The sequence below is a fragment of the Hippoglossus stenolepis genome, chromosome 21 (assembly GCF_022539355.2).
Source record: "Hippoglossus stenolepis isolate QCI-W04-F060 chromosome 21, HSTE1.2, whole genome shotgun sequence".
Lineage (NCBI taxonomy): Eukaryota > Metazoa > Chordata > Actinopteri > Pleuronectiformes > Pleuronectidae > Hippoglossus > Hippoglossus stenolepis.
Genome location: NC_061503.1, coordinates 8083959 through 8109297, shown reverse-complemented (window position 1 = coordinate 8109297; position 25339 = coordinate 8083959). Strand labels below are relative to the sequence as shown.

Here is a 25339-nt window from a genome sequence, read left to right as displayed (position 1 = left end):
AAAGCTTGACAAGATATACACATATGTATAATATTTTTAATTTTCTGTAAATTAAACTGTAATTAAACTTAACCCTGTCCCTCCCTCTCTTGGGTGTGGTAGCCGGAGTCTGAGGCTGAAGCAGCCACTGGTGGTGAAGGAACCAGTGGTGGAGCTGTAAAAAGAGGACTGTCTCTGGAAGGTGCTGCCGCCGGACAGGACGTCAAGAGGTTCCGTACAGCGACTGGGGCTGCCTCCGCGGTGAGCTCAACCAACAACCTCTCAGATGTCAGTAAAATGGGGCACTATAGCAGCATAGACCTGGCGATACAGTACTTTATTACATCTTACATGTCATTTGGGCTTTTCGTGTATTCATACAATATCCCATATAGCATTGCAAATCACAGAATTAGCTTATTAAGGTGGATTGTAACACGAAACAAATGCTCTGTTACTTCAGTAAACAAGTCTTTGTAGCTGCGGCCGTAATGATGGTCTAATTTCCAGCTTCTTTTATCGTTTGTCTGGAGAAAAATAGAAAAAAACAGCAGCATTTGTTGTTGTTGCTGAATCTACATGGAATTTACCCAGAAAGTTACCAGGATAATTATCAGACAGTCATAACTCCAGCCTATTTATACTGTAAGCAGTGCAAACAAAAACTGACTCTTCCTTCCAAATTGTGGACTCTATTTTCCTCGCCAATTACATTTTCATTTTTCTCTCTTTTTAGTAATCATTCCAAAAACCACCTTGACATATTACTTATTGTGTTTATATGTTTCTTTCAGGTGTTTGGCCGTAGCCAGTCCATGCCAGGTACAGAGACCATGCTGACCAAGCCTGTAGAGAAACAACATACGGACACCGTGGTCAATTTCCTTATCAGGATTGCATGCCAGGTAACACCCCCACTGTCACCACTACACAAACAGCACTTCATCTCACTTACACACACACACACACACACACACACACACACACACACACACATATGCAGGTACAATTCTTCCATCCAAACAGCCTGCCAGGTAGGACACAACTCCTCTAAGCCCTCAGTGGTGAAGGTAGGACACACCTGGTGGCTGTCCTAAACGTGTCTCCTCACACTGCTGTCCCTTGGTCTAGTGGCATGTGATGACCTTGGTTTTAAGCCCAAAATAGACTGCTGAGATTTCACTCACCTTGACTTTTCCTACTTTTTTGTTTTTGGGACAAATTTCATTCTCACTGCTCATCCAAGCATCTCTGCCCCTGTATAACTGGTGAGGATCAGTCACTGCTCACAGAACAGTCTATGGAAACATAATCCTTTCATTGTATTCCACTTGATAACAGTGTATTGTGATACCAAATTGATCCCTGTCGACCCCAGGGTTTACTATCAGCCAAAGAAAACCACACCTAGAGCTCACTGTCTCGCCTCAGGGTTTTTGATGCAGGGTGGATGCTTGTTTTGCGGCGAGGGCTTGAACCAGTCTTTGTGACTGAAGGACATTTCCCATTCCTGGTTATGCCACTGTTGACCTATACCTGCATTAATTCAACACATACAGTGATTTCTGACCTTATCAGGGCGCCGTTGTGATGCCATTGATAAAGACAATGATACCAAATTGTCTTTTTCCCTCTCTCGTGTCTATAGGTGAACGACAGCACCAACGTGGCCGGGTCTCCAGGGGAGCTGCTGTCCCGCCGCTGTGTTAGCCTGATGAAGACCGCCCTCAGGCCCGACATGTGGCCTCGCGCTGAGCTCAAGCTACAGTGGTTCGACAAGCTGCTTATGACAGTGGTAAGACGGCATATGCCTTTTAGAATGGCTCAGTTTTCTCATTATTTTGCATAAAGACATCAGGCTGATGTCTTTATGTTTCATATACGTCTTTTGCACCAAAATTGCTGGGTAAACTCCAGTGACTCCTATTGTTTTCATTCCCATTTCCTTAAAAGCCAGATGTTAGTGGGTTTCTTGACCAGTTAATTTTTGACCTTCATGCCTATGTCATTACAGCTGTTTCTCTACAGCTTTTGTCTGAGATCACATGTCCGTCACTGTCTCCAGACCTGTCATGACTTTTCTATGGATTCCCCATTGATGAGTATTTACTTGAAAGTGACTTATCTTTACTTTTTGGTGACAGGGATGCTTGTTGTTATTCTAGCCCTGAAGAAGCACCTGTTTATGCGAGTGTGCCCCGATTATTATTTGAAGTTGCTAGTGGATGTGTATGTCATCAACAGTGTTTAGGCAAACACGCTTAATAAAATTTGAAATATGCAGGCTTGTTGTTGTTACGTCTCAAAGCAATAAGAAGTAGACACTAAAGGATAACTAACTGCCGTTCGCCCACCCGTAGACGGCAGAAGTTTCCCTCTCCCTCCTTAAGCTCTGTCTTAGTGTTTGCTCTAATGCCTCCAAGTCCTTTGTCTGTTATCAGTAATACATGAAGTGAGGCGCAAACCACCATAATGACAAAATAATGACAGTGGTGAGATAAGAGGAGTCTATCCGGGTTGGCCTGTGCCTTCTCGTTCAACCCCCCACTCCCCTTCCTCCTAAACCTCTCATGCCTTACTTCTGTATCGCTCTGCCGTGCCTCTCTGCATCTCCGCTCGCCTTTCCCTCTGTCCTTTGCCACCACTTCCTCCTCTCATCTCCTCTTCTTTTATTTTCAGCTTCTTATCGGAGCCTCTCTTCTCTCCCTCTCTTTATCTGTTGTTCCCCTCTCCACTCATATCTCTGAGCTGATTCGGCACCACTGTTCCGACGAGGTTATCGCCATGTGCCCGCAATTGTCACGTACTTCCCCTGTTGTCTGTCGGGGACCCCTGTATGGGCCGCACCTTGTCTCTATGCCTGCACTCAGACTAACCCAATCAGCCCCTGCAGATCCCACAGGGGCGGTCTGACGAACAAGGCTTATGACGGCCTCGTGCAGATGCGCCATACACGGACCCGTCCCCCCCCTGAGAGCATGCTCTACCTGCCCAGCAGTCTTACGGAGCATAATGAACAATGCTTTAAATCGGATTACCTTTTATCATTGCATTGTACTGCCATGACAGTGATTGAGTCAGGAGGAGTGTTGTGCGAGGGCAAATGAGGAGGAGCAGAGGACATGCACACAAAACATGCACACAATCATACACTCAAGCACATAAACGCATGTGCCTTATCTACATGGCTCCAGAGACAAGGTTCCATTCTGTTAATACAGTGCCAAATCAATACTACCCTAATATCTACCAGCGCTCTTATCACGAGAGTCACCTTGTTCATTAGCCAAGATTAGTGCTATGGATCTGTACTAGATTATACTCTTGGCCCTGCCATAGTTGTAAACCTTGATTGTAATTTCGACAAAATTAGTACTTGATGTTGCACATTGATCTTTGGTTAAGCCGCCTCAGTTCTTCTGTGTGAGAAATACCTGTATGTTGGATATTGGGTGTTTTTTTTTTTTTATATGGAGTCTATATGGAATAAGACCTGAATAATTTATTTATCTACTGATGAATTTGCACTGTAACTATGTACACATAAAACAGAGAGCTAAAAACAAAAATTATAAAAGATATCTGGATATTTTTTATAATTTTTGAATGTGAATGTGAGAAACAACAAAAAGTGCAAAAATAATTATTTTGTAATGACGTTACAGTGACCGTCCACTTTTAGAACGTCTCTAGTTCTAAGAGTTAACTTCCCATTAAACATTTCCATGGTAACAGCGAGCTCCACCACTCAGAGACATCACTATTACACCTGAGGATTGTGGGTAGTGTTGTAATCTCCTTGACATTACGAATAAAACCTGAATTGCAGTTGATATCACACAGACTTGTGGCTTCTACAGGAGCATATAATATTGTTTTTCGAAAACTTTTTGCTTCTGGCAGGTCTACATCGGATGCTTACAATATTATGGCTGACAATCAAAATCTATATTCATAAAATAAATGGGATTTATACTTCTGGAACCAATCTGCTGAGCTCTATTCATGGCCGCAGTACTTTTACTCAGCTGACCTTGTTTCACTTCTCTCCTCTGTGTCCCTTCAGGAGCAACCGGCGCAGGCTAACATCTCCAACATCTGCACTGGGCTGGAGATTCTCTGCTTCCTGCTGACCGTGCTGCAGTCCCCTGCCATCCTGGCCCACTTCAAGCCCCTGCAGCGGGGCATCGCTGCATGCATGACCTGCGGCAATACCAAAGTCCTGCGGGCTGTCCACTCCCTCCTCTCTCGCCTCATGAGCATCTTCCCCACTGAGCCCAGTAAGTTTGTGGCACTCGACACCTAAATTCTCACAGGGAGTGAGTCAGACTCGGAACTCAGGAAAGCACTGCATGTCTGAGAAATCATCAACTCCCTGTTGCTTTCATTAAAGAGTGACAAAATATTTGGACAACTGTGCTGTTCTGTTAGAATAGTTGATGGTTAAATGCCTCGGCTGATTTTTGCCCTGTGTTAAAAGCCAGCCATTCAAGCAAACGTTTCTTTCTTTCTCCAGGCACATCCAATGTGGCATCTAAGTATGAGGAATTGGAGTGTCTGTATGCTGCTGTGGGCAAAGTCATCTATGAGGGACTTACCAACTACGAAAAAGCGACAAGTAACACTAACCCCACACAGCTCTTCGGTAAGACCTACAGCTCTCCATTTCTCCCTTTTCCTCTCGTTCATCCCTTTCACCCTCTGTTGCTCTCACTTTGTTGCTCATAAACCCTGTTATCTTTTTTTACTTTTTACACTCCCACTTTTTTCCGACAAAACCTAGCTACCTCTCAATCAATTTTAGCAATTAAGCCCGTGAATGGGTCATTAAAATGCGAGCTGATGGGCCCTGCTGCACCGTGGAACATCTGGTCTGTTTAAAGTGAGGCCACAGTCCAGGGGTTTGGGAGAGGTTGTCTTGGGAAGGATTGCTGCCTTCGACCACACTCCCTGAACAAACATTGCTCTTATCCGCCCAGCTGTAGAGGAGTATTTATGGGGGGAAAAATACATTAAAACTTATTCTTAAGAGACGGTTTCTGATTTTCTTCCTCGACAATCTTAAAACTGCACGTTAACTTTTGAAATAAAGGGGCCCTCAAGGTGACCGAATGGCTTCTGGAGTACAGTCTTAAGATAACACTATTTGATATGCTTTCCCAAAATGGCAGTTGTGGTCAATAGAAAGCTTTTGGTATCGTGTTGGGGAAAATGCAGTGATGTGACGCCATCCTTCTGGCCAGAGGGGGTGACATTTTAACATTTGTCTCCCCTCCAGGGAGCAGCACCAGTGAGGGACATTACTCATACCTATCTCTGCCTGTGCCTCTTTGACACACTGGAACTTTTGTTAGATTTAAAAAAAAAAAAATCAAGCCCTTGTCTGCGAATGAGCACAAGCTGACTGCAGGTGTAGGTGTCCGTTACCTTGTCCCCCCCAGAGGTCGAGGTTCCTGTCAAGATAATTGTATTTCCCATTTTTATTTTCCTCCATTCATTTGTCTTCCAGGAACACTGATGATCCTGAAGTCAGCCTGCAGTTACAACGCCAGCTACATCGACCGCCTCATCTCTGTGTTCATGCGTTCACTTCAGAAGATGGTGCGGGAACACCTGAGCCCTGCGCAGGCTAATCCAGGGGTGACGGAGACCAACACAGGTACATGCACGGACAAGAGGGCTGTGGAAAGATTCCCATACAAACACATACACCATAGACTTCACACAGCAACATGCAGAATGAGCACATAAAAACATAGTTTTTTACAATTCAAGGAAGGGTTGCACTTATTTCAAGAGTCACTAATACCAGATACTGAAATCCATTGCTTTTGATTTAAGTGAATTACAACAAAATGTTTCATGACTAAGAGAGGCTACTCTTGACTGGTTCACAGTATGACTATACACCGATGGCTGCAATTTAAGGCAGGGTTGGTAAGTTGTTTCTGAAGCCCTTCTTATCGTATTTGTTCAAAGCCTCTTCACATCCTTTGATGAGAGGGCCAATGGGAGGAGGCCGGGTGTATTGGTTGCCTGTGTAGCCTGCTCTGGTTTTTCTGGTTTATTAACCCTAGCTTTAAGTATACAACTCAAACACACTTAAACTACCAGAGCCCATCACGAGACATCAGCTTCTGTTTGAATTGAGCTTACTCTGAACGTGATGCAAAACAATTGTTGACTGTATGTGAGGTCAGTTGTACAAAACACACGCGCACATATACACGTTGATGTTCCTCAGACTTGGTTAGAGCTCATATATCCTCCGTGTCTCAGTAATGCCTGGTGCTTTGTTCTCAATTGCTTTGTTGGTCAGGGGGACATCCACTTTACAGATAGTCTGGTTTCACTGGGAATGCTCCTCAGTTCTGGTTGCCAGCATGTTTCATCTCATAGCTACTCTATGGATAAATCAAACAAAAGGGCAGGTCCCAGAAAATGTCTGGAGCAATTGACATTTGCGTTCGCACCATCATTCCCTCTGGTAAATTTCAGGAAAATGTCCAGACTGCAGTGCATGTCTGAAAGCAGCTTTGTATCTCTGTCAGCGAGGGTAAAGAGTTTCAAAAGTTTAAACCTTTTGTTGCTTAAGTCCTTAAAGTTTTTTTTTAGCTTTGTCATGACTTAAACAAATTTCACTAGGGTTTCCTGTTCACCTTCTTCTCTGAGCTTGGCTTCACCAGGTTGGTAGAAATAGGCCGTATATAATTGCTGGTGCTACTTCAGACGGGAGGTAATGGTTGTTAGATGTTATCAGTGCTTTAAATGGGCCCCTAATGACTATATCGGGAAACACAGACATTTACTCTCCACTAGGAACCGTTATAGTCACTAAGACCAAAGGCTATCTCACCAGCGAGGCCTTTGTCTGGAAAGTCTTTTCATGTCTCACAAAACTAATAATCTTAACAGAGGAACTGATTATTTTAAAACTGTTCAGTATTATTTTGCCTGCTATCACCTTTAAAGAAAAGATTAACATCGCAAATGTTAAATTGGTGATGCGTGCATAAATGTGTGCAAGGCCAGAAAATAGGACATGGGGAGAAACTTTATATTCTATTACAGCGCTTACATTTTGGAATAGCAATAAAAGAAATGAAAAAGAACAAAAGACATCACCTGCATGTTATTTTTCTGTCTTGGCTGACATTGAAGACATGCTCAGCTGAGATTATAGACACATAAACTTAATTTAAACAATAATTTATCCATAAATGTCAACAAACACTTCCAACAGAATTAAAACAAAAACTGCATATAATCATGACTGTTTTTTGGCAGATCATGTATTTCATTTTGATTTCTGACTGTTTAACTTCTCTGTTTTCATAGTGACCAGCGAGCTGGTAATGCTGAGCCTTGACCTGGTCAAGACTCGCCTCTCCGTCATGAGCATGGAAATGAGGAAAAACTTCATCCAGGTCATTCTCACCTCGCTGATCGAGAAGTCAGCTGACCCCAAAATCCTCCGCGCTGTCGTCAAGATCGTGGAGGAGTGGGTGAAAAACAATTCGCCCATGGCTGCCAACCAGGTAAGAAGGAGGCTGTTTCTAAGTGAGAGAGTTCAGAAGTTTACAAGCCGTACATGTCATTCTTCTGTAACGTCATGTTAATGCAGTAGACGATTGCATTCTTTCTCTGATAATAGCGGGAGTGAATCCAAGAGCTGATTCAGCAATGTACATTTTAAAAGGTGTGAATCCTTTGGACAAACAACAAGCAAAGCACATTTTTAAAACCCAGTCAGGTTAACATTAGCATAAAACCCACAGAGGGGTCTTTTGTTCTTTATTTTCTTTTAAGCTGCAGGTGGAGAACAAGCAGCGAAAGGCTGAGGTGGACAGAGAGATTCATTTATAAGAAAATAACTGAATACATCATCAGTTTTTTCTATGTCCTCTTCCTGTCTTTTATTTTGATATGCTCTCCCATTGTCTCTCTTTTCTTATCACCATAATTCTTCCTTTCAGATGCCAAACCTACGTGAGAAGTCCATCTTGCTGGTGAAGATGATGACCTACATAGAAAAACGTTTCCCAGATGAACTTGAGTTAAACGCCCAGTTTCTGGACCTCGTTAATTACGTCTACAGGTAATTACTGCCATTTATCACATGGCCAAATGGCCGTGCCACTGATGCCACGCCGCCCTTGCATCCATCTTAAAAGGAGGGCTGAAGGTCGGGAGGTTGAGACAGGGAAAGACACGGAAGCGACGGGAAAATGCAGATGAGGAGTAGAGTTCAAAGCATGAGCGGTGGATCATTCATTACATTTTTTTTTTTTTTAAATGATAGAAACTAGGATAGGGAGAGATAGATCATGGCGATAGACAGAAATGTTTAGAATCAGCAGGGGGTACATGGAAGCACAGAAAATAAATGAGTGGAAATTGTCACTGTAGATAGAAGAAAAGGAGGAGAAGAGGGGGTGGGAAAGACGGCGGGTAGTGATAGAGATAGATATTGTGTCTGGGTCTTTCACCGGGCTACAGTAGTGTCAGGAATCGGCTAACTCGTGACAGGACACCCAGCAGGTGGGGGCCAGAGGGGAGAGAGTGTCCCACTGCCTGCTATTCATCAAACCACAGCTCTCATTGTCTTTCTGTCTTACACACATACACATTTAATCAGCCAAATGTACCCTGTATCCCTCGGCACCATCTGCTCTTCATGTCAAAAGGTGTTAAACTAACAGTGAAGCCATGATGGACAGCAAGTAATGATAATGGAATGATAAAGCAGATGTTCCACAACAATATGCGATCGGGAGAATAGCACAAATCGGGACAATGTGCAGCTGCGGTGGCCTCATCTTTGTCGATGCTTTTATCACCACCTTCCCTCGCTCCTTCTGTTTATGTGAATCATACTCATGAGATGCATTCACTGCAGCAGGGCGACGCAGAAATGATGACATTTGTTATTCAAGTGTTTATTTTGTGGCCGTTAGTGCCTTACTATCACTGCAGTCGCCACATCAACGATATTTAATTCCAATCAGTATTCGATGTTAACTGCCTTTTACTCACACTTCACTTCTCCTAAGCATAACATGACAAGGCTGTTAAAACATCCTGGCACCAGGCATTTGAATGTTCATATGTTGAAATCCCACCTGTATGTCATATTTACAAATGACCCCTTAAACCCAATCAAGATTGTTTTGTTTATTGGTAATATGTGTGATTATATCTACACTTACACAGAAAGACCAGAAAAATTAAGCTGTGAATATTGATTACTTTCAAATTTTTAAGATTGTATCGACAGTGAAAGTTATTCCTTCAAATATTGAACAACTTGAATACAATTCACCAGCAGCACAGAGGACAGTTTCCAACTGACCATAGAGAAGAATCAACACATCTGTGATAAACTCTCACTAAAACATTATAAGCTTAAAAAATGTGAATGTGAGCATTTGTGCTCTCATTTTTCTCTCTCCTCAGTTTGTATTTTGTAGATTTGTTTGATATTTTGACTTGTTTTTCAGTTTCCTTTCTGTAAAATCTGGCTCTGGCTCAGTGTCGCCTACTAACTAGTAGTAAAATGGCTATAATAAATAAATACATGTTTCGTCCGTCACATTATTCAGGGATGAGAGCCTTTCAGGAAGCGATATCACGTCCAAGTTGGAGCCGGCGTTCCTCTCGGGGCTTCGCTGCACTCAGCCACTGATCAGAGCCAAGTTCTTTGAGGTGTTTGACTCCTCCATGAAGCGGCGTGTCTATGAGAGGCTGCTCTACATATGCTGCTCTCAGAACTGGGAGGCCATGGGCAGCCACTTCTGGATCAAACAGTGCACCGAGGTAAACAGAGCGCTGCTTCCTGATCTTTCATCTGGCCTGTTGAGCCTTTTATCCAGAATGTGTTGTCCACTCCTAGAATAAGTCTTTCTCGTTCAGGCCTGTTTTTTTTTCGCAACCTCATAATTTCCATCACTTGTCCTTTACTGTTACTGAGTGTTACACTTGTTTGTGCTTGGTAGCTTCTGCTGGCAGTGTGTGAACGGAACACCATTATCGGTACCAGCTGCCAGGGGTCCATGCTGCCGTCTATCACTAACGTCATCAACCTGGCTGACAGCCATGACCGCGCCGCCTTCGCCATGGCAACACACGTCAAGCAGGAGCCGCGTGAGAGGGAGAACAGCGAGACAAAGGAGGAGGTAGGACAAACGCACATATCACAATGCATCAGCAGGTGCGCTCATCGGCAAAGTAGGACATTATCCTATTAGGGGTGTGTTACATACTGTAGTCCGAGGAAGTGTGGAAGTCTAGCTTTGTCTGTAAAATGAGTGCGATGGTTAATGCCATACAATTCCTTCGTGCCAAAGTCCAGAGTGAAGAGTAAATGTTTTCCTCTCCTCCCTTGTTGTCCCTGGCAGGATGTGGAAATAGACATAGAGTTGGCCCCAGGCGACCAGACTGCCATCCCCAAGACCAAGGAGCAAGCCGAGCGAGACGCCGGCAACCAGCTGCACATGCTCACCAACCGCCACGACAAGTTCCTTGACTCACTCAGGGAAGTCAAGGTAAGGTTAGAACCAGCATGCACTCGGCCTTTCAGTTCAGTGTACTGAAGGTTTGACGAAACGGGACAGGAGTTTGACAGGGGCTGTTGAAATTATGTATGTAACACTTGTGTTAATGAATTTTTCAAGACGCCACCATTTTTCAGCGGTAACTACAGGAGAACGCAGTGTTTAAAATATTGAACTTCATCAAATTTTTAAAACATTTTTCCTGAACTCTACGGTGCAGAAGTTTTTCATGATGCAGAACCCTGCTGATTTTTATTCAAGCTATAAAATCAGCAACCGACTCAGGCCTGGCACACCAGTCAAATAGAATTTAACCACCTAGTAGAATGGTAAATAAGCCGTACTCTTGCCTCTGGGGGACTGCTTAGATTGCTAAGTCAGCAGCTGTAATTTTTTCTCTGTGGTTTTAGACCGGGGCCCTTCTGAACGCTCTGGTCCAGCTTTGTCACATCGCCACACCGCTGGCTGAGAGGACCTGGGTTCAGCTCTTCCCTCGCCTCTGGAAGATCCTTTCTGATCGGCAGCAGCATGTGAGTATAACTTACTGGCCTCTTCCATAGTCACAGGTCTGCTGTGAATGTTGTGTTTGAAATGACATGCATGACCAATCTATTATATGTTGTGTGATGTAAGTTATTTTGACATGACACATCATGAAAAACATATTTTTCACATTATAAATCATAAACACACACATGCACTTATTTCTTCTCTTCTCTCCAAGTGTAACTTGCAGCGCTTGCACATTTCTTATTTGCAAACAATCGCTTATTCCCTCATCTATGCAGTGTATATCCTTTTCCGTATTTTAAAAATTCTGTTAACAAGCAGACACTAACTCTGACCTTGGCCATCCCATTTCTGTCTCAAAACGTGCAGTTCCACTTAATGAGGACATACTCATTCATGCTAAATATGGAAATGGAAAAGCTGAGGGAGGAAGGCTGTAATGAATTTAATGAAGCAGATGCATATAGAGTTTTTGGAGAGTCGTGGAAAGGCCTCGATTTGAACTGATTGAGCCCTTAAACATCTGAAATATGCCATCGATAGAAAGATGGCGTCAACATCGTATTTTCTTCTTGAGACAGGCATGAAGTGACAAATCTGTCATATGTGTTTATTCGGACGCCTGCCTCAGCTCTGCATTAATGCTGCCATTACACCACATCAATTTATGGTGGAAATGGAATGATTACTCGTCAGGCTTTATATCTTCATGGGGATGATGGAGAAGCTTATTTTTCACAGGAAGAACTTTAATGGCATATTGGCCTTCTCCACCACCAACCCAATTAAAGTGACCATCAAATCATTAAGTATTCCATGCCGTCAACAGGCAGTGAAATTATATTCATTACCAATACATCATTTATTTCTGAGTGGGTGCCAGTCATGATTATTGGAGAACGAACCCACGTGGTCTCGCTCAAAGTCTATTCTGTCCATTTGTGGGCATTCGGAGTGGATTTGATTGCATAGTGCTGCAATTCATACAAGAGAAATCTTTTTTCACATTATTTTCACTGGCTTAATTAAAACCAAAGTGCTAAAATAGGTTTCATTCATTGACAATAAAAGAGGAAAGTAGGAATTCAGAGCTGAACTTGGCAAAATGGTAACCGATGACCCTCTTTCCTGTCTCCAGGCTTTATCGGGAGAAATGAGTCCTTTCCTGTGCAGCGGCAGCCACCAGGCCCAGCGGGACTGTCAGCCCAGTGCCCTGAACTGCTTTGTGGAGGCCATGTCCCAGTGTGTGCCTCCCATTCCCATCCGCCCCTGTGTGCTGAAGTACCTGGGCAAGACGCACAACCTCTGGCTGCGCTCCACTCTCATGCTGGAGCAGCAGGCCTTCGAAAAGGGCCTCAGCCTGCACAGCAAACCCAAGCAGAGCACAGAGTTCTATGAGCAGGAGAGCATCACACCACCTCAGCAGGTAGCGTATATTGCTTTGAACACTAGCAGTTTTCTTTTACTAAACATTGATACCCTTTCATAGACATGGATACCTTTTTTTTTTTGTTGAGGATCATTTTAAAATATTATTTGTTATCTTGAGAGCTGATCATTTTCACGCAATTACCTTAAATGTAACCTAAAAAACTGACATCAGATAACTGTATCTTATTTTATTAGCACCTTAAAGCAAAGATACTTAAAAGAAACTTACAGGCAACAGTGGAATACATTTAATCTAACTGGACCATTGACATCCTGAAATAGACGTGAAAGTGATCAGGATAATTTCGCACCTCCTTGGTCCGAAGACAGTGGAATAAATTGACTTGTTAAATCTATTTTAATGAAGTCTCAGCATATCTATCACTTTGCCCAGCAATTGCTAGGTGGTTGTTTACATTAGGATTAATAGAGTTTATTGTATTACTAGCCCTGTATGTGTAAATGTGTCTATTTATTTCTCCTTCTCTTCCACTGTGGTCTGAACATTTTTACCTGGGCCTGAAACAACCTCATGTTTTAAAGCTGATAAATCTGCCTCTTATCCTCTTTGAACTAGACTCATTAGCAGAAGCTGCTCTCATTCAATTTGCAGTTTGATCACTGCAAATTTTCCAATTTGTTCTGCCGCCATCCTCATTTTGTTCTGCTTCTCTGCAGGAGATCCTGGACTCCCTGGCGGAGCTTTACTCTCTGCTCCAAGAGGAGGACATGTGGGCGGGTCTGTGGCAGAAGAGGTGCAAGTTCCCCGAGACGGCCACTGCCATTGCCTACGAGCAGCACGGCTTCTTTGAACAGGTTAGAAAACGTTTGATGGAAAACCATGGACCACTATAAAATCAAATATAATCTCACTTTGCATACGCTATATGCTGTTAAACTGTTGAGTACTATACAAATGTCTGTTTCTAATATCTTGCTCTCTGCATTTCTATCAGTGAGCGTAGACTGTAGGTTACATCAAGTAGCATCAAATTGATCATGTTGCAATTCTTCGTATTTTATTTGCCTAAAGAAAGTATTAAAACTTTAATAACGTGTCTGTTCAGGCCCAGGAAAGCTATGAAAAAGCGATGGAGAAGGCCAGAAAAGAGCACGAGAGGAGCAACGTCTCCCCGGCCATCTTCCCCGAGTACCAGCTGTGGGAGGACCACTGGATACGGTGAGAATTCTGCAACCCAAAAGATACCGTTATCCCAGGGGGCAGCCTTTCTTTGCACATCATCAAGTCAGAGCCAGCTTTAAGACTTTAATACTTTCATATATATACACTGTGCACTATTGATTGCACAAACCAGAAGATATTTATTCCATTCATCACATTGTGAATTATACAGCAGAGCATCCAGAAATCACAAAATCTGAAGAATGTAATGAACAAACTGAATTTCTATATATGTTTATTTATTTTTCTATAAAGCTGTCTGCGCCACCTTTCTTTTTGCAGACAGGTAATATTATTTTGTCCGTATATAGGCGTGTCATAGATTCTGTTACTTGGAAAATGTGTCTCTGTCAGCAGGAAAATCTGCATCAAGTCCACATGATAGATCTAAATTCAGTTGTTTCTTAATAACACACTTGCCAAAGTCTGGGATGACCACCGTGCCTCCCTGCAGAACCAAATTACTCTCCCCAGTCGGCCTGTTTCAAAAAGCTTTTGTTGTTTTTGATAAGCACTCTAACTGTAGCACGTTTTAAAAGTTCTAAACTTTTCATCTCCCTTGTCTGTGTGTCCAGATGTTCCAAGGAGTTGAACCAGTGGGAACCGTTGACCGAGTACGGCCAATCTAAAGGCCACTCAAACCCTTATCTTGTGCTTGAGTGCGCCTGGAGGGTGTCCAACTGGGCCGCAATGAAGGAGGCACTGGTACAGGTAAGAAGTGCACATTAACCGTGTAACAATTTATTCATGTAAGGATTTCTTCACACTTAAACATACCCACACATGTTTGCTCTCACATTACAGTTAAAGGTGCAACAACCCCGTAACAGTTAAAAAAAAAAATGGAAACTATGACCTCAAATTCTCACTTAAACAATCTCAGATGCACTGGAGCCTGTTGGCTTGAACCCAGTCAACCAGAGACTTCATTCCACTTTTATTTTATTCCTGGTTTTCGGTACAGTTTTGTATATTAAGCCCAGGCCTTATGTTAGCGTGAAGTATACTAACTCAATATTGACACCGTCCTAAACCCCCACAGCCCTAGGGGGAATGAGAGAGTCGGCCGTAAGGCCGTGGAAATGCAGTTCAGCTGTTTGGTCCCTTAATTTATTGGCCTTGTGTTTTCTAGAACAAAGTGTAGATGGGTGGCGAGTGCATGATAGTCCCGGACATATAACAAATACTCCTGCTTTGCTCTTTCAAGGAGACTTGGAACCAATTGAACTGCTCTGTCCTGAGGTGACACCTAATTAAATTGTCTGGATGGCAGAACGAGCTCTGCTATATCCCCTCCTTGTTTCATTCCTTCCTTCCTTTGTGTATCCATTTCTCTTTCTATTTGTCTCTTACTTCTCCACCATCTTTTCTATTCTTGGTCTTCTTTTTGTTATTACCACCCTCTCTTCTTCTTCCTCCTCTGTCTCTTCATCCCTCGTTCCAGAGCTCTGGCTCTAGCAGCTAATATTTACGACAGCTGTGTGTGTGAATAATTACCCTGGCATCTGCTGCAGGGTGATTTGTTTTATGGCGTAGGAGAGAAGCTGGGCTTTCAGTTACCTGCCTGCCCAAAGCACACCAGCTCAGAGACAAAGTCCAAATGTCCCTGCTTTCAATTAAAGCTGGCTCTTGATAAGGGCAGCTCTGTCTCCGGGATATTCATCAAGCGTCACCCCCGATAAGTGCGCTTTGACCGATCACTGTAATTTTCTCCAGCGATCGGAGCTTTCACAAATACGCTTTCTCACTCTCTTCTGCTTTTCACTCATCCTCTTCTTGGACTTCTCTTATTCTTTCTTTCTCTTACTCCCTTGCACACACACAAACAGGTGAACCACAGGTTTGGCGTAGCAGACTTCCCTGGGCTGTTTACTGTTAATGCACTCAGCCTTTTAATCAATAGCAGGGCCTTTTCCTCTCATCCGCCTCCACCGTGTCAGACTTGTCAGGTTGATTATTCATTAGCGCTAAAGTCCTGTTGAAGCCATTCAGAAAATAAATTGGAAACAGTATTGTGTTGCATTTGTCCAAATCATGGGTTTCCCCGGGTTTCTGCGGGGCTTAGGCGCTGTGGTTACCTCAAATTACACAACTTCCATTTCGTTTTAGAAAAACGATGTGTCTAATGTGGTACAAGATTTCTCAGTATAATTTTTTATTTCATTGGGTTTAGGTAGTGCGCCAAAATGCTTAGGCACCGTGCCTACATTTTGTAAAATAGGGGAAACCTTGCAAATACTAAATTATGCAAGGGAAGATCCACTCTTACAAGACTGTGAAGTGTTTACTAATCTGCTTGATATAATAGAGACACACACAAAAAACAGCCAAATACACCATCTGTGGAATTCATCTAGAGAATATGTCACAAATTTTAAATGGAGGGATGTTTTCTTATTTTGGCTGCAGCTACTGTCTGTCATTAAAGCTGCTTTTAGACATGCACTGAACTCCGCAGATACTCTGTATATTCCCCAGAGGAGGCGCATGTGTCGGGTGACACACACGTAGAAGACACAGACAAAGATGTCACGAGAGTTTGAGGTGATAAGAGCTGACGCGTGTGTTGTCAAGAAAATCACGTGATCTCCGCAGTGGAGTTAATACGTCACTTCCTGTCTCTGCCTACTGCACCCGGCTGCATGAGGCAATGCAGAGGATTTGTTGCTGATGTGAACTCGTCTGTGCAGAGAACCTCCTGCTGTGCATGTGTGAAAGGCAAACTGCGGGTAAACTCCGTAGCCAATTCTCCAGATTTTACCCGCAGGTCATGTCTGAAAACGGCTTAAGTCAATCTACTGTTCTCAGAATTACACATATTCCAGTGTACTGCTCAATGTGCCATGGCATAGTCTGACATTCTGCAATGTGTTACTTTACAGTGTCACCAAGGACACTGTAGAGAAAATAGAAATTATTAAAATTAGTATGGATTATTACAGTTGTAGAGGAGATTTGCAGCCTCCTCAGCACTGCCTCTTATCCCGTGGTGCTACCTGTATGAATTTTAAAGAAACACTTGTGGATTGCTTGACAACATGAAAGGGAAAGTTGAAGCTGTTTTACCACTGCAATCACAAAAAAGTCATAATTACAAGTTGATTATAAAAAAAAGACAGATGGGGGTGGGGGTGGGATTTATGCTGTTCTCAAAGACAAGGAATAAAACTATTTCAAAAAGCAGCGGTGTTCTTGTGAATTATCTTGATATAAGGCAGAGCTCCACACAGCAGGGGTACCTAAACTGTCTATTATCCTCCAAAAGCAATCATTCATTCTGTTTTATATTGTCAGTTTTTAAAAATCATTGACTACTCAGGTTTGTAGCCGCAGCCTTCACTGTTACGATGAACTTATATTTAGATTTGAAACTTTCTGTGTGAATTTTCCAGGTGGAGCTAAGCTGCCCCAAGGAGATGGCCTGGAAGGTCAACATGCACCGTGGCTACCTGGCCATTTGCCACCCGGAGGAGCAGCAGCTCAACTTCATCGAGCGGCTGGTGGAGATGGCCTCCAGCCTGGCCATCCGCGAGTGGAGGAGGCTGCCTCACATCGTTTCCCACGTGCACACGCCCCTGCTTCAGGTCAGTATACGACACGCATGGAGAGGTTTTTTTTTATCAGTCTATTTAAAGTCGTGCTGCAGTCAGGATGCCGGGAACAGAAGTGGAGGGAAGTCGTTTTATTGCAATAAGCCCTCTGAAGAGATGCAAGTCGAAAGATCGTCTGTGCCCTGAGACAATGCGTTGTTGAGTGACACTGATAACGTCCTCTATCTCTTGCTCCCTCACTCCATTTTGTAAAATTGAGATAGATGATTAAAAAAAATGTAAAAAAAATACTTTGATTCCACTATGAGAGATTGCAATAGACAGGAGCAGAGATGAAAAAGGAGAATGAGAGAAGAAGAGAGACTAAAGCGGTGGGAATTGAAAAAGGTGTAAAGTGAACAGAGTAAGGGGGAGCGTGGGGGGAGAGACAAAAAGAAGAAGAGGGAAGAAAGGGAGTTACTTCAGAACGGCTGTAATTACTTCCCTGCCATCAGATACCATTTGATTAAATACCTGCAGCAGAATTACATTTACATGATGAATGGGACGCGCTGAATGAAGGTTAGAAATGGGCCATCAGCTGATATTAACAGATAATTGTGAAAAATATTGTACTGCCTAATTTATTTTGTTTAAGGAGATTTGATTTCAGAGCAGTGGGTCTTCAGCAAAGCTCCGATTCACTACATTTATCTTTTCAAAATGGGTATTTGAATTGGGTGACTACACTCTTTGTTAGTGTGTGTTTATTTTGGTATGCCTGTGTGTCCCGTGTCCAATTAATTTACTCTAGCTGCGGGAAAACAAGCTATTTATTCCTCTACCCAGCCAAGCGGCCTGTTGTAAATCTCCATATATCTCACATTCACGACTCCATGAGCCTCGGAGAATGAGACGCCCGCACCCTCGCAAATACAGCAGGGTTCAAACTCCATTTGAATCAAGTTATCATCAAAATCTCAGCTCTCAGCGATGACTTACGATCAATGGATTATCACCCACACCATCGATTATGAGGGGTGGCATTAATATTGATTGATGAGTAGTTATAATGGAATGATTGATTATATGTTCTCAAAGCGGCTTTGGGCCAATCAATGGGGCTCCATTTCACAGAATGAGATAGAAGCCCTCACTTATCATTTTCACATTTTCCCATCTCCTTGTCCCTTTCTTCTGTGCCAAAGTGGAGCAGATGAGGTATTGAAGCAATGAAGGAAATCATAATGATTTTCTCTGCAAAATTATTTTTGATGGTATAAAAATTGACTTCATTTCTAAAGCAAAGAAAACTGTTTTTCTGAGTTGGGTTTTTGTCTTTGTGCCATTTTAGCTTCACGCAGAATGTCTTCTGATCATTAATCAAATGGTTCTGAAAAGAGGAAATCCAAAATTTAACAATAATGTGCATAAGCGTGTTAATTTGCAGTAAGACGCTTAGGGAAGGTGTTGCTTCTTGGCTGTGTTAAGGATCCTCTGGTCTCATGGTCCTACGAGTGAAATTATATTTGGTCACTTTCATCCATCTTGTTTTAGAGGCTTTCAGTCCATGGGGTTGTTGAGTATGAGTCTGAAGCAAGTGAAGCAAATGAGTATGTGAAATTTGGTGCCGATAAACATTATTGCTGGGCCTTGGTGGAGGTATATACTCACAACATTTAGATATTTTAGGGATCTTCAGCTTCCCTGAGCTGTAACCCAAACACTGAAGAACACAAATAATGGGAGAGAGATTATGCAGAAATTCTCCTGATGTCAAAACCCTTTAAATCAAGCAAAACTGTAATGTCAAGGAGATACAAAAAACAACATAAAAATAATTTGTGGATAAATGGATACGATATGTGCAAAGTAAGCACTGAACTTGGCAAGGTGCACAGATTTGTTTAGAAGTGTGGGCAAAATATTGGCAAAAGGAAGTGGAGCTGGTATATTGTCTGGTCCAAACCTCTCAAGCAAACTGTGGGACAGGCCTCAGAAGTGTAAACAAAAAAGTTAGCCATTGCAAGCAAGAGAAGCTTTTTCCATTTGCCTGCGGCTCCACTTCTGCCATCTGGCACGCACCGTAAAAGTTAGGGTGAAAGAGTCAAGTGAGCGTATAGACAAAGATACTTGTGATATTGTATGAGAGTTTCAAGATTCAAGATATTTCTATCTTCACCCCAGGCTGCACAGCAGATCATCGAGCTACAGGAAGCAGCCCAAATTAATGCAGGGCTTCAGGCAGCGAACCTGGGCCGCAACACCAGCCTCCATGACATGAAGACGGTGGTGAAAACCTGGAGGAACCGCCTGCCCATCGTTTCTGATGACCTGTCACACTGGAGCAGCATCTTCATGTGGAGGCAGCACCACTACCAGGGTATGATGCACACACTGACAGATTCCAAGTTTAACTACAGGAACATTAAAACATATATTCCTGTTCATATGCATGACTATTGACACATTCTAAGTGTGTTATAAGGTTCCACTGTCATGCAGACACGTTCTTATTTTGCTGCTTAGGGTTACACTAGTCCCAGAGAGGAGTCTTCTCTAAAAGGCCAGGATGTACAGAACCACCTCAGGGTTTCTGTATATTTCTAATGTCAGCTCAATAAAGCACTCTCTCTCACTGCAGGCTGCAGGACACACACACACACACACACACACACACACACACACACACACACACACACACACACACACACACACACACACACACACACACACACACACACACACACACACACACACACACACACACACACACACACACACACACACACACACACACACACACACACCTTTCTCGGTGCTCAGCTCTCTCCCGTGGTGACTTTGAAACCAGTCAGAGAAGCAGCCACTGCAAAATGTGATGTCTCATGCAACTTGAGCTCCGGCTCACACTGTGAGGAGCTGAAATAATAATAGCGCTGGTTCTGCAGCACCATGCCAATAAAATCCACTTCATTTATACATGACAGCCTTCAAACTTATGTTAAAGTGAAATGAAATATTCGTGATGAAATTTCATCACCATGGCCCATTTACTGTTCAATACATTTAGTGTCCCCGGTGCCCTGCCTCTGCGTTATGACAGCAGAGCCTTTTCAGATTGAGATCCCCCGTGTTCACACTGCTCTGAGCTCCCCTCTCTTTTCTTTGCTCATTTCTTTTAACAACATGCAACTTACACAAAGATGAAAGCACCTTTTAATGAATGTATTTTCTCTATCTGCAGCCATAGTGACGGCATATGAGACGAACACTCAGCACGACCCTAACAACAACAATGCCATGTTGGGAGTTCATGCCTCGGCTTCTGCTATCATTCAGTACGGCAAGATAGGACGCAAACAGGTAACACTTCAATCTGCTATCATCATCAATCAAAATAACAAAACAGACAAACATCTGTCTTTTTCAGGTTTATTTAATCATTTCTGTCTTTTTTATGAAATCACATCACACTGTTGTTTCTCCAGGGTTTGGTGAATGTGGCTCTGGACATTCTGAGTCGGATCCATACCATCCCCACCGTGCCCATTGTTGACTGCTTCCAGAAGATCAGACAACAGGTCAAGTGTTACCTGCAGCTGGCCGGTGTCATGGGCAAGAATGAATGCATGCAGGTAAGATGGAGTTCGACCTTCTCTGAAAACATACCAGACTCTTATCCTCTAATTTTTTTAATGTTATGTTTTACTGATTAAAACATTTGTTCAGAAAATTCAAACTTAGAGTGAAAGTAAGTGCGATATCATCATGAATAACACTTGCACTTGACTGCACCAGATTGTTATGGTAAACGCTCCCTGTAATTAATATTATATTACGAATATCAATGTGTTAATGATCGTTTTTGTCGTGTTCACAATTCCTTTTGGTTTTTTATTAGCAAATACATAAATGTTATTGCAGTTTGTAAATAACTCGTGAAATATTTTATTGGCAAAGTCGCTCTCTAGAAAGGGCAAAAATCAATTTGCTTGTACAGACTTAATTGTGTGATCAAAACATGATAAATATATCGCACCAGTGCACCTGCAACATAATGCTGCACAGCTGCAGGAGACGTGGACCGCGGTAATGAACGCTCCGACTATAACTTCAGTCTCTGCTGAAGAGCAACACATTTGATGCATTTAGTGTGTCTTAAGTGCTCGGTTTGATTTCTGCCGGCAGTAGCTGGAAGCGTAGTTAGCGGTGATTTGAGTGGGGAAAAGTAGTAAGAGCAAGAAATGTTTGGGGTGGCTCTAGGTGACAAGCTATAGCAGGGAGACTTATAAGGGAGTGTAACTCAGGAGCTTGCTCTTAAGCCCGTGGAGTACTCTGATTAATAGATGCAGTCCAGCACACCACAAGTCATTAAAAGTACCAGCAGACACTCCTCTCCCTCCCTTTCTCTCTTCTATCTCATATCCTCTGGTGCTCTCTGTCTCTCGCTCCTGCTACACATCATTTGTCACAGCAGTATATAAGGGACACCTAATCAGAGGCTCACCATAATAGAAGTCTAGTTCCCGCAACACCTCTTCTTTTACTTCTTAATGAACACTGAGCAGTCCGTTTGTTTTTCACCTGTGATTATGACCCCGGCAAAAATAATGGTGTGGTATCTTCTTCACGATAAACGAGAGTTTCGCTTCTGCAGTTTTGTCTGAAGCTGAACCTCTGGTGCTCTCTGCTCTGTCTGTTTAGGGCTTGGAGGTGATTGAGTCGACCAATCTGAAGTACTTCACTAAGGAGATGACGGCTGAGTTCTACGCTCTGAAGGGCATGTTCCTGGCCCAAATCAACAAGTATGTCTTCCAGTGTTCCAGCTGTTATACCCCTCCACCTTCACACCTCAAGTATCCATAACTCTCTTTTCACTTTTCTGATTTTGACAATGGGAATCTATCCTTCTTCCTTTCCTTCATCTGTCACTGTCTTCCCTTTTTGTTCATTATTGCGTGGTCCCCAAACTGTCTCTGCTCTCTTAACTCTGCGTGGCTGTTTTCCTCTTTCAGGATAGAGCAGCCATACTTAATAAGCACTTTTCACTGGAGCATCTCTGTGATTATGTTACTAGGTATCCCCCATGATGTAGTTTAAATGTTAATGTTCATCTGTGTCATCAGCTTGTGACAGTGGCAGTAATGAGTTTTAGGCTGCTGGGGTCGCCTGTGGAGCACATTACTGCTCTTCCCATGTTTTGCCGGGCTGTGCCCAACCACAGCTCCGCTCTCATGCCCACCACTTCCCCGTTAGCAGCCCCCGTTTCGCCCGTCATCTTTGACGTGACATGGCACCCTGAGGGGCGAAAAGACAAATTGAGGAAGGCTTATTAAATGTATATGCAGCTCAATAATTAACTCGAGGCAATTTGCAGGAATCTATGGGATCAGCGGAACTTGCCTCCACCTCAGCAGGGTTTATTGCAATCATTAACTTCCCCCTACACCAGGGGAGAATTAACAGCAAAGTGGGGGGTAAGGGGTTGAGAGTGGGTATGAGTGTGAGTGTGTGTGTGTATGTGTATGTATGGGTAAAAGCGAAGCCACATATGCTAAGGATTTTGGGATCATTCAATTAAACAGGTGTCAGAGATTTGACAGTCTGCTGGGTGCCCGGGTAGGAGAGACTGTTAATGTACTTTAACACTGGCAAAGTGACTGAGGCAACCCCATTAAGTATTACTGGTGGGTCTTCGTCTCTCCGATTCCCATAGCAATCAAGCTCCCATTTCTTAATCACATGCCAAAATGCCTTTCATCATAACACATTTTAATTGATTGACTTGGGAGACGTTTCACTGTAAGTAAGTAAGTGGGAGAGTAGTTTTTGGAAGCGCTCCTAAAATGGAGGTCCATTTACCAACTGTAGTTCAGTCAGGCTTTTTGCATTGACAGGCCTGTCTCCTTGTTTTGACTGCAAGGTAGCGCGTCTCGGGGGTGCCTCTTGCATCTTGTTTATTAATCAGAGGCGGAAAGGTGTGAAAAAAAATATTCCGACTGCGTGCCAGCGGGTGGTTAGAAACCGCTTGGCGTGGTGAAAACAGCTGATGATTCAGGATATATTTCTCCGTCAGCATAAATGGTGCAGTCAAAACTCGGGTCTGCTGCCAGATTTCACCTCTCTCCGTTTCATCGCGTGCTATTTTAACAGTGTCCAAATCAAATACTTTTACGTGTGACCGCTAGATTGCAGCACTGGGATAAAAATCCCACAAATCCTCGGGTTTATCAGCCCCGCAGATTTCTCTAAGTTGTTGCTGTGCTCTTCACGGTCAATGTATGTTTATACAGATAAGTATAGCCACTACAGTGAGGCTCTTACCTTACTCTGTCATTTCTGATTAATCAGGACTATGCTTAGCTCACGTGTCACCGAGTATTAAATGGATTGATCTGCACTATGCCATAGGGTTGGGTTCAGCTCACAGTACATTGTATCAGAACAGCTGAACCCTCTGTGACATTTATTCATGCTGGGTTAAATGCTTACTCTGTAATGCCAAGTGTAAAAGCCTTGCATATGACAGCACATGAAATATGGTACATATTGATGTGTCGGACATAATTCAGAATACGATCATCATAATCTGTTTCTCGCACACTCCATCTCTCCTTTTATTTTGCTCCTTCAACCTCCGCTCCACTCTTCACACAAGTGTTCCATCCGTGTCTATCTCTCATCCAGACCCCCTCCCTCTCTTCAGCGTCTCTCGCTATTTCTTATCTTTTATTCTCCTCTGACTTCTCTTTCACTCAGTACTTTCCCCTTCTTCCCTCTGTTCACTTGCCCTTGACTATTCACCCTCAATCTGTCCCTCACTTTTTAACTCTCCCTCCTTGTTCCAGGTCAGAGGAGGCCAACAAGGCCTTTTCAGCAGCGGTACAGATGCACGATGTCCTCGTGAAAGCATGGGCCATGTGGGGGGACTACCTGGAGAACATCTTCGTCAAGGACCGCCAGCTCCACTTGGGAGTCTCTGCCATCACCTGCTACCTCCACGCCTGCCGCCACCAGAACGAGAGCAAGTCCCGCAAATACCTGGCAAAGGTGAGAAGGGGGACTGGGACATGGGGCATTGGTGTGATTCTTCATGTTTAAGTGTGGTAGGCTAAATGTGAAGACTTTTGTGATGGGCTACTATCGGAGAATGTCAGCAACCACAACCCCTGTTTCTATAAAATCATTAGCTTTTGTTGGAGCTGTTCAAATATGGTCACCATTAATTCCTTCCTGACCATATCCAGCCCAGATGTTATTGGTGCTATTTTTTCCCACCACTCTCTCAGACTCACAGTCACAGTTACAAGCAAAGAGAGTAGTAATTTGATCGATTACAGTCCAGGGGTATTACAGTGTGGAAGGATTCCCACGGCAGATCAATGGTGGAGTGAAGGCCATCCTCTGGCATGACGGGGGTTAACAGACCACAGGAACACAGTCAGACCAGTGCTATAACACTGAACAGTGGAGAAAGCCTGGTGTGGCAGAACGGATAGACTGCGTCAGGCGGCATCAATAATAAACATTGTCCTGCCACGTCCGGTGTTCACATCAGGCATTGCTATCATTATCTGTTCTAATAATGGCTCCTACTGGCTTCACATTCCAATTAGATTTTTTTTCCCCGTCCTGGTGGCCCTCTCTGGTGTGTGCTGCCAAGCTGGGTTGGCAGTGCTTAGACCTGATGGATGAAGCGAGATGACCAGTGATTATCAGTAATTATACACAATCTGTGTACCCACGTTGGCTCATTGAAGAGAGCCTGGGGGGGTTGAGTGGGGTTAATGTCTTCATCATAATGTAGAAGCACACGCGAGCACACCAGGGGAGGAGAGATCACCTCCACACTGGCTCGGCTTTGATCGTAGCGAGCATTCCCAAGATGTACTCATTCTTTCCTCTGCAGCCCCTCCCTCTGCTGTGAACAGAGATGGGGAGGCAGCACTGCTCTGATTAATGGTTTCTGATACCTCTTTCACACTAAAATTAAGAGGTAGATGCAGGGTTTTTGAACGCGGGTAAATCCACTAAAAAGGCAATTGACTCCTTTCCCATTCATCAATCAAATTTGATTTGTATAGCCCATATTCACAAATCACAATTTGTGTTTGTGGCTTAACAATGTGCGACATCATCTGTCCTTAAAC

The 25339-nt window shown here is 43.3% G+C and overlaps 1 protein-coding gene across 5 annotated transcripts in view; it reads left to right on the top strand.

Moving 5' to 3' along the window:
• LOC118100455 (transformation/transcription domain-associated protein) overlaps positions 1 to 25339 on the top strand; it is a 79032-nt gene that overhangs the window by 34695 nt on the left and 18998 nt on the right. For 3 of the 5 annotated variants that reach the window (XM_035145598.2, XM_035145595.2, XM_035145597.2), the window contains 22 exons: positions 103 to 267; positions 774 to 884; positions 1628 to 1774; positions 4046 to 4259; positions 4496 to 4624; positions 5489 to 5638; positions 7318 to 7517; positions 7956 to 8077; positions 9582 to 9795; positions 9975 to 10154; positions 10377 to 10523; positions 10943 to 11062; positions 12181 to 12468; positions 13152 to 13289; positions 13541 to 13653; positions 14232 to 14367; positions 17049 to 17240; positions 19374 to 19569; positions 20434 to 20552; positions 20678 to 20824; positions 21894 to 21994; positions 24038 to 24239. In XM_035145598.2, the coding sequence (XP_035001489.1) occupies positions 103 to 267; positions 774 to 884; positions 1628 to 1774; positions 4046 to 4259; positions 4496 to 4624; positions 5489 to 5638; positions 7318 to 7517; positions 7956 to 8077; positions 9582 to 9795; positions 9975 to 10154; positions 10377 to 10523; positions 10943 to 11062; positions 12181 to 12468; positions 13152 to 13289; positions 13541 to 13653; positions 14232 to 14367; positions 17049 to 17240; positions 19374 to 19569; positions 20434 to 20552; positions 20678 to 20824; positions 21894 to 21994; positions 24038 to 24239 (3531 nt within the window). The remainder of the gene's footprint in view (positions 1 to 102; positions 268 to 773; positions 885 to 1627; positions 1775 to 4045; positions 4260 to 4495; positions 4625 to 5488; positions 5639 to 7317; positions 7518 to 7955; positions 8078 to 9581; positions 9796 to 9974; positions 10155 to 10376; positions 10524 to 10942; positions 11063 to 12180; positions 12469 to 13151; positions 13290 to 13540; positions 13654 to 14231; positions 14368 to 17048; positions 17241 to 19373; positions 19570 to 20433; positions 20553 to 20677; positions 20825 to 21893; positions 21995 to 24037; positions 24240 to 25339) is intronic. The other 2 variants (XM_047338285.1, XM_035145599.2) reach the window with 1 other exon arrangement.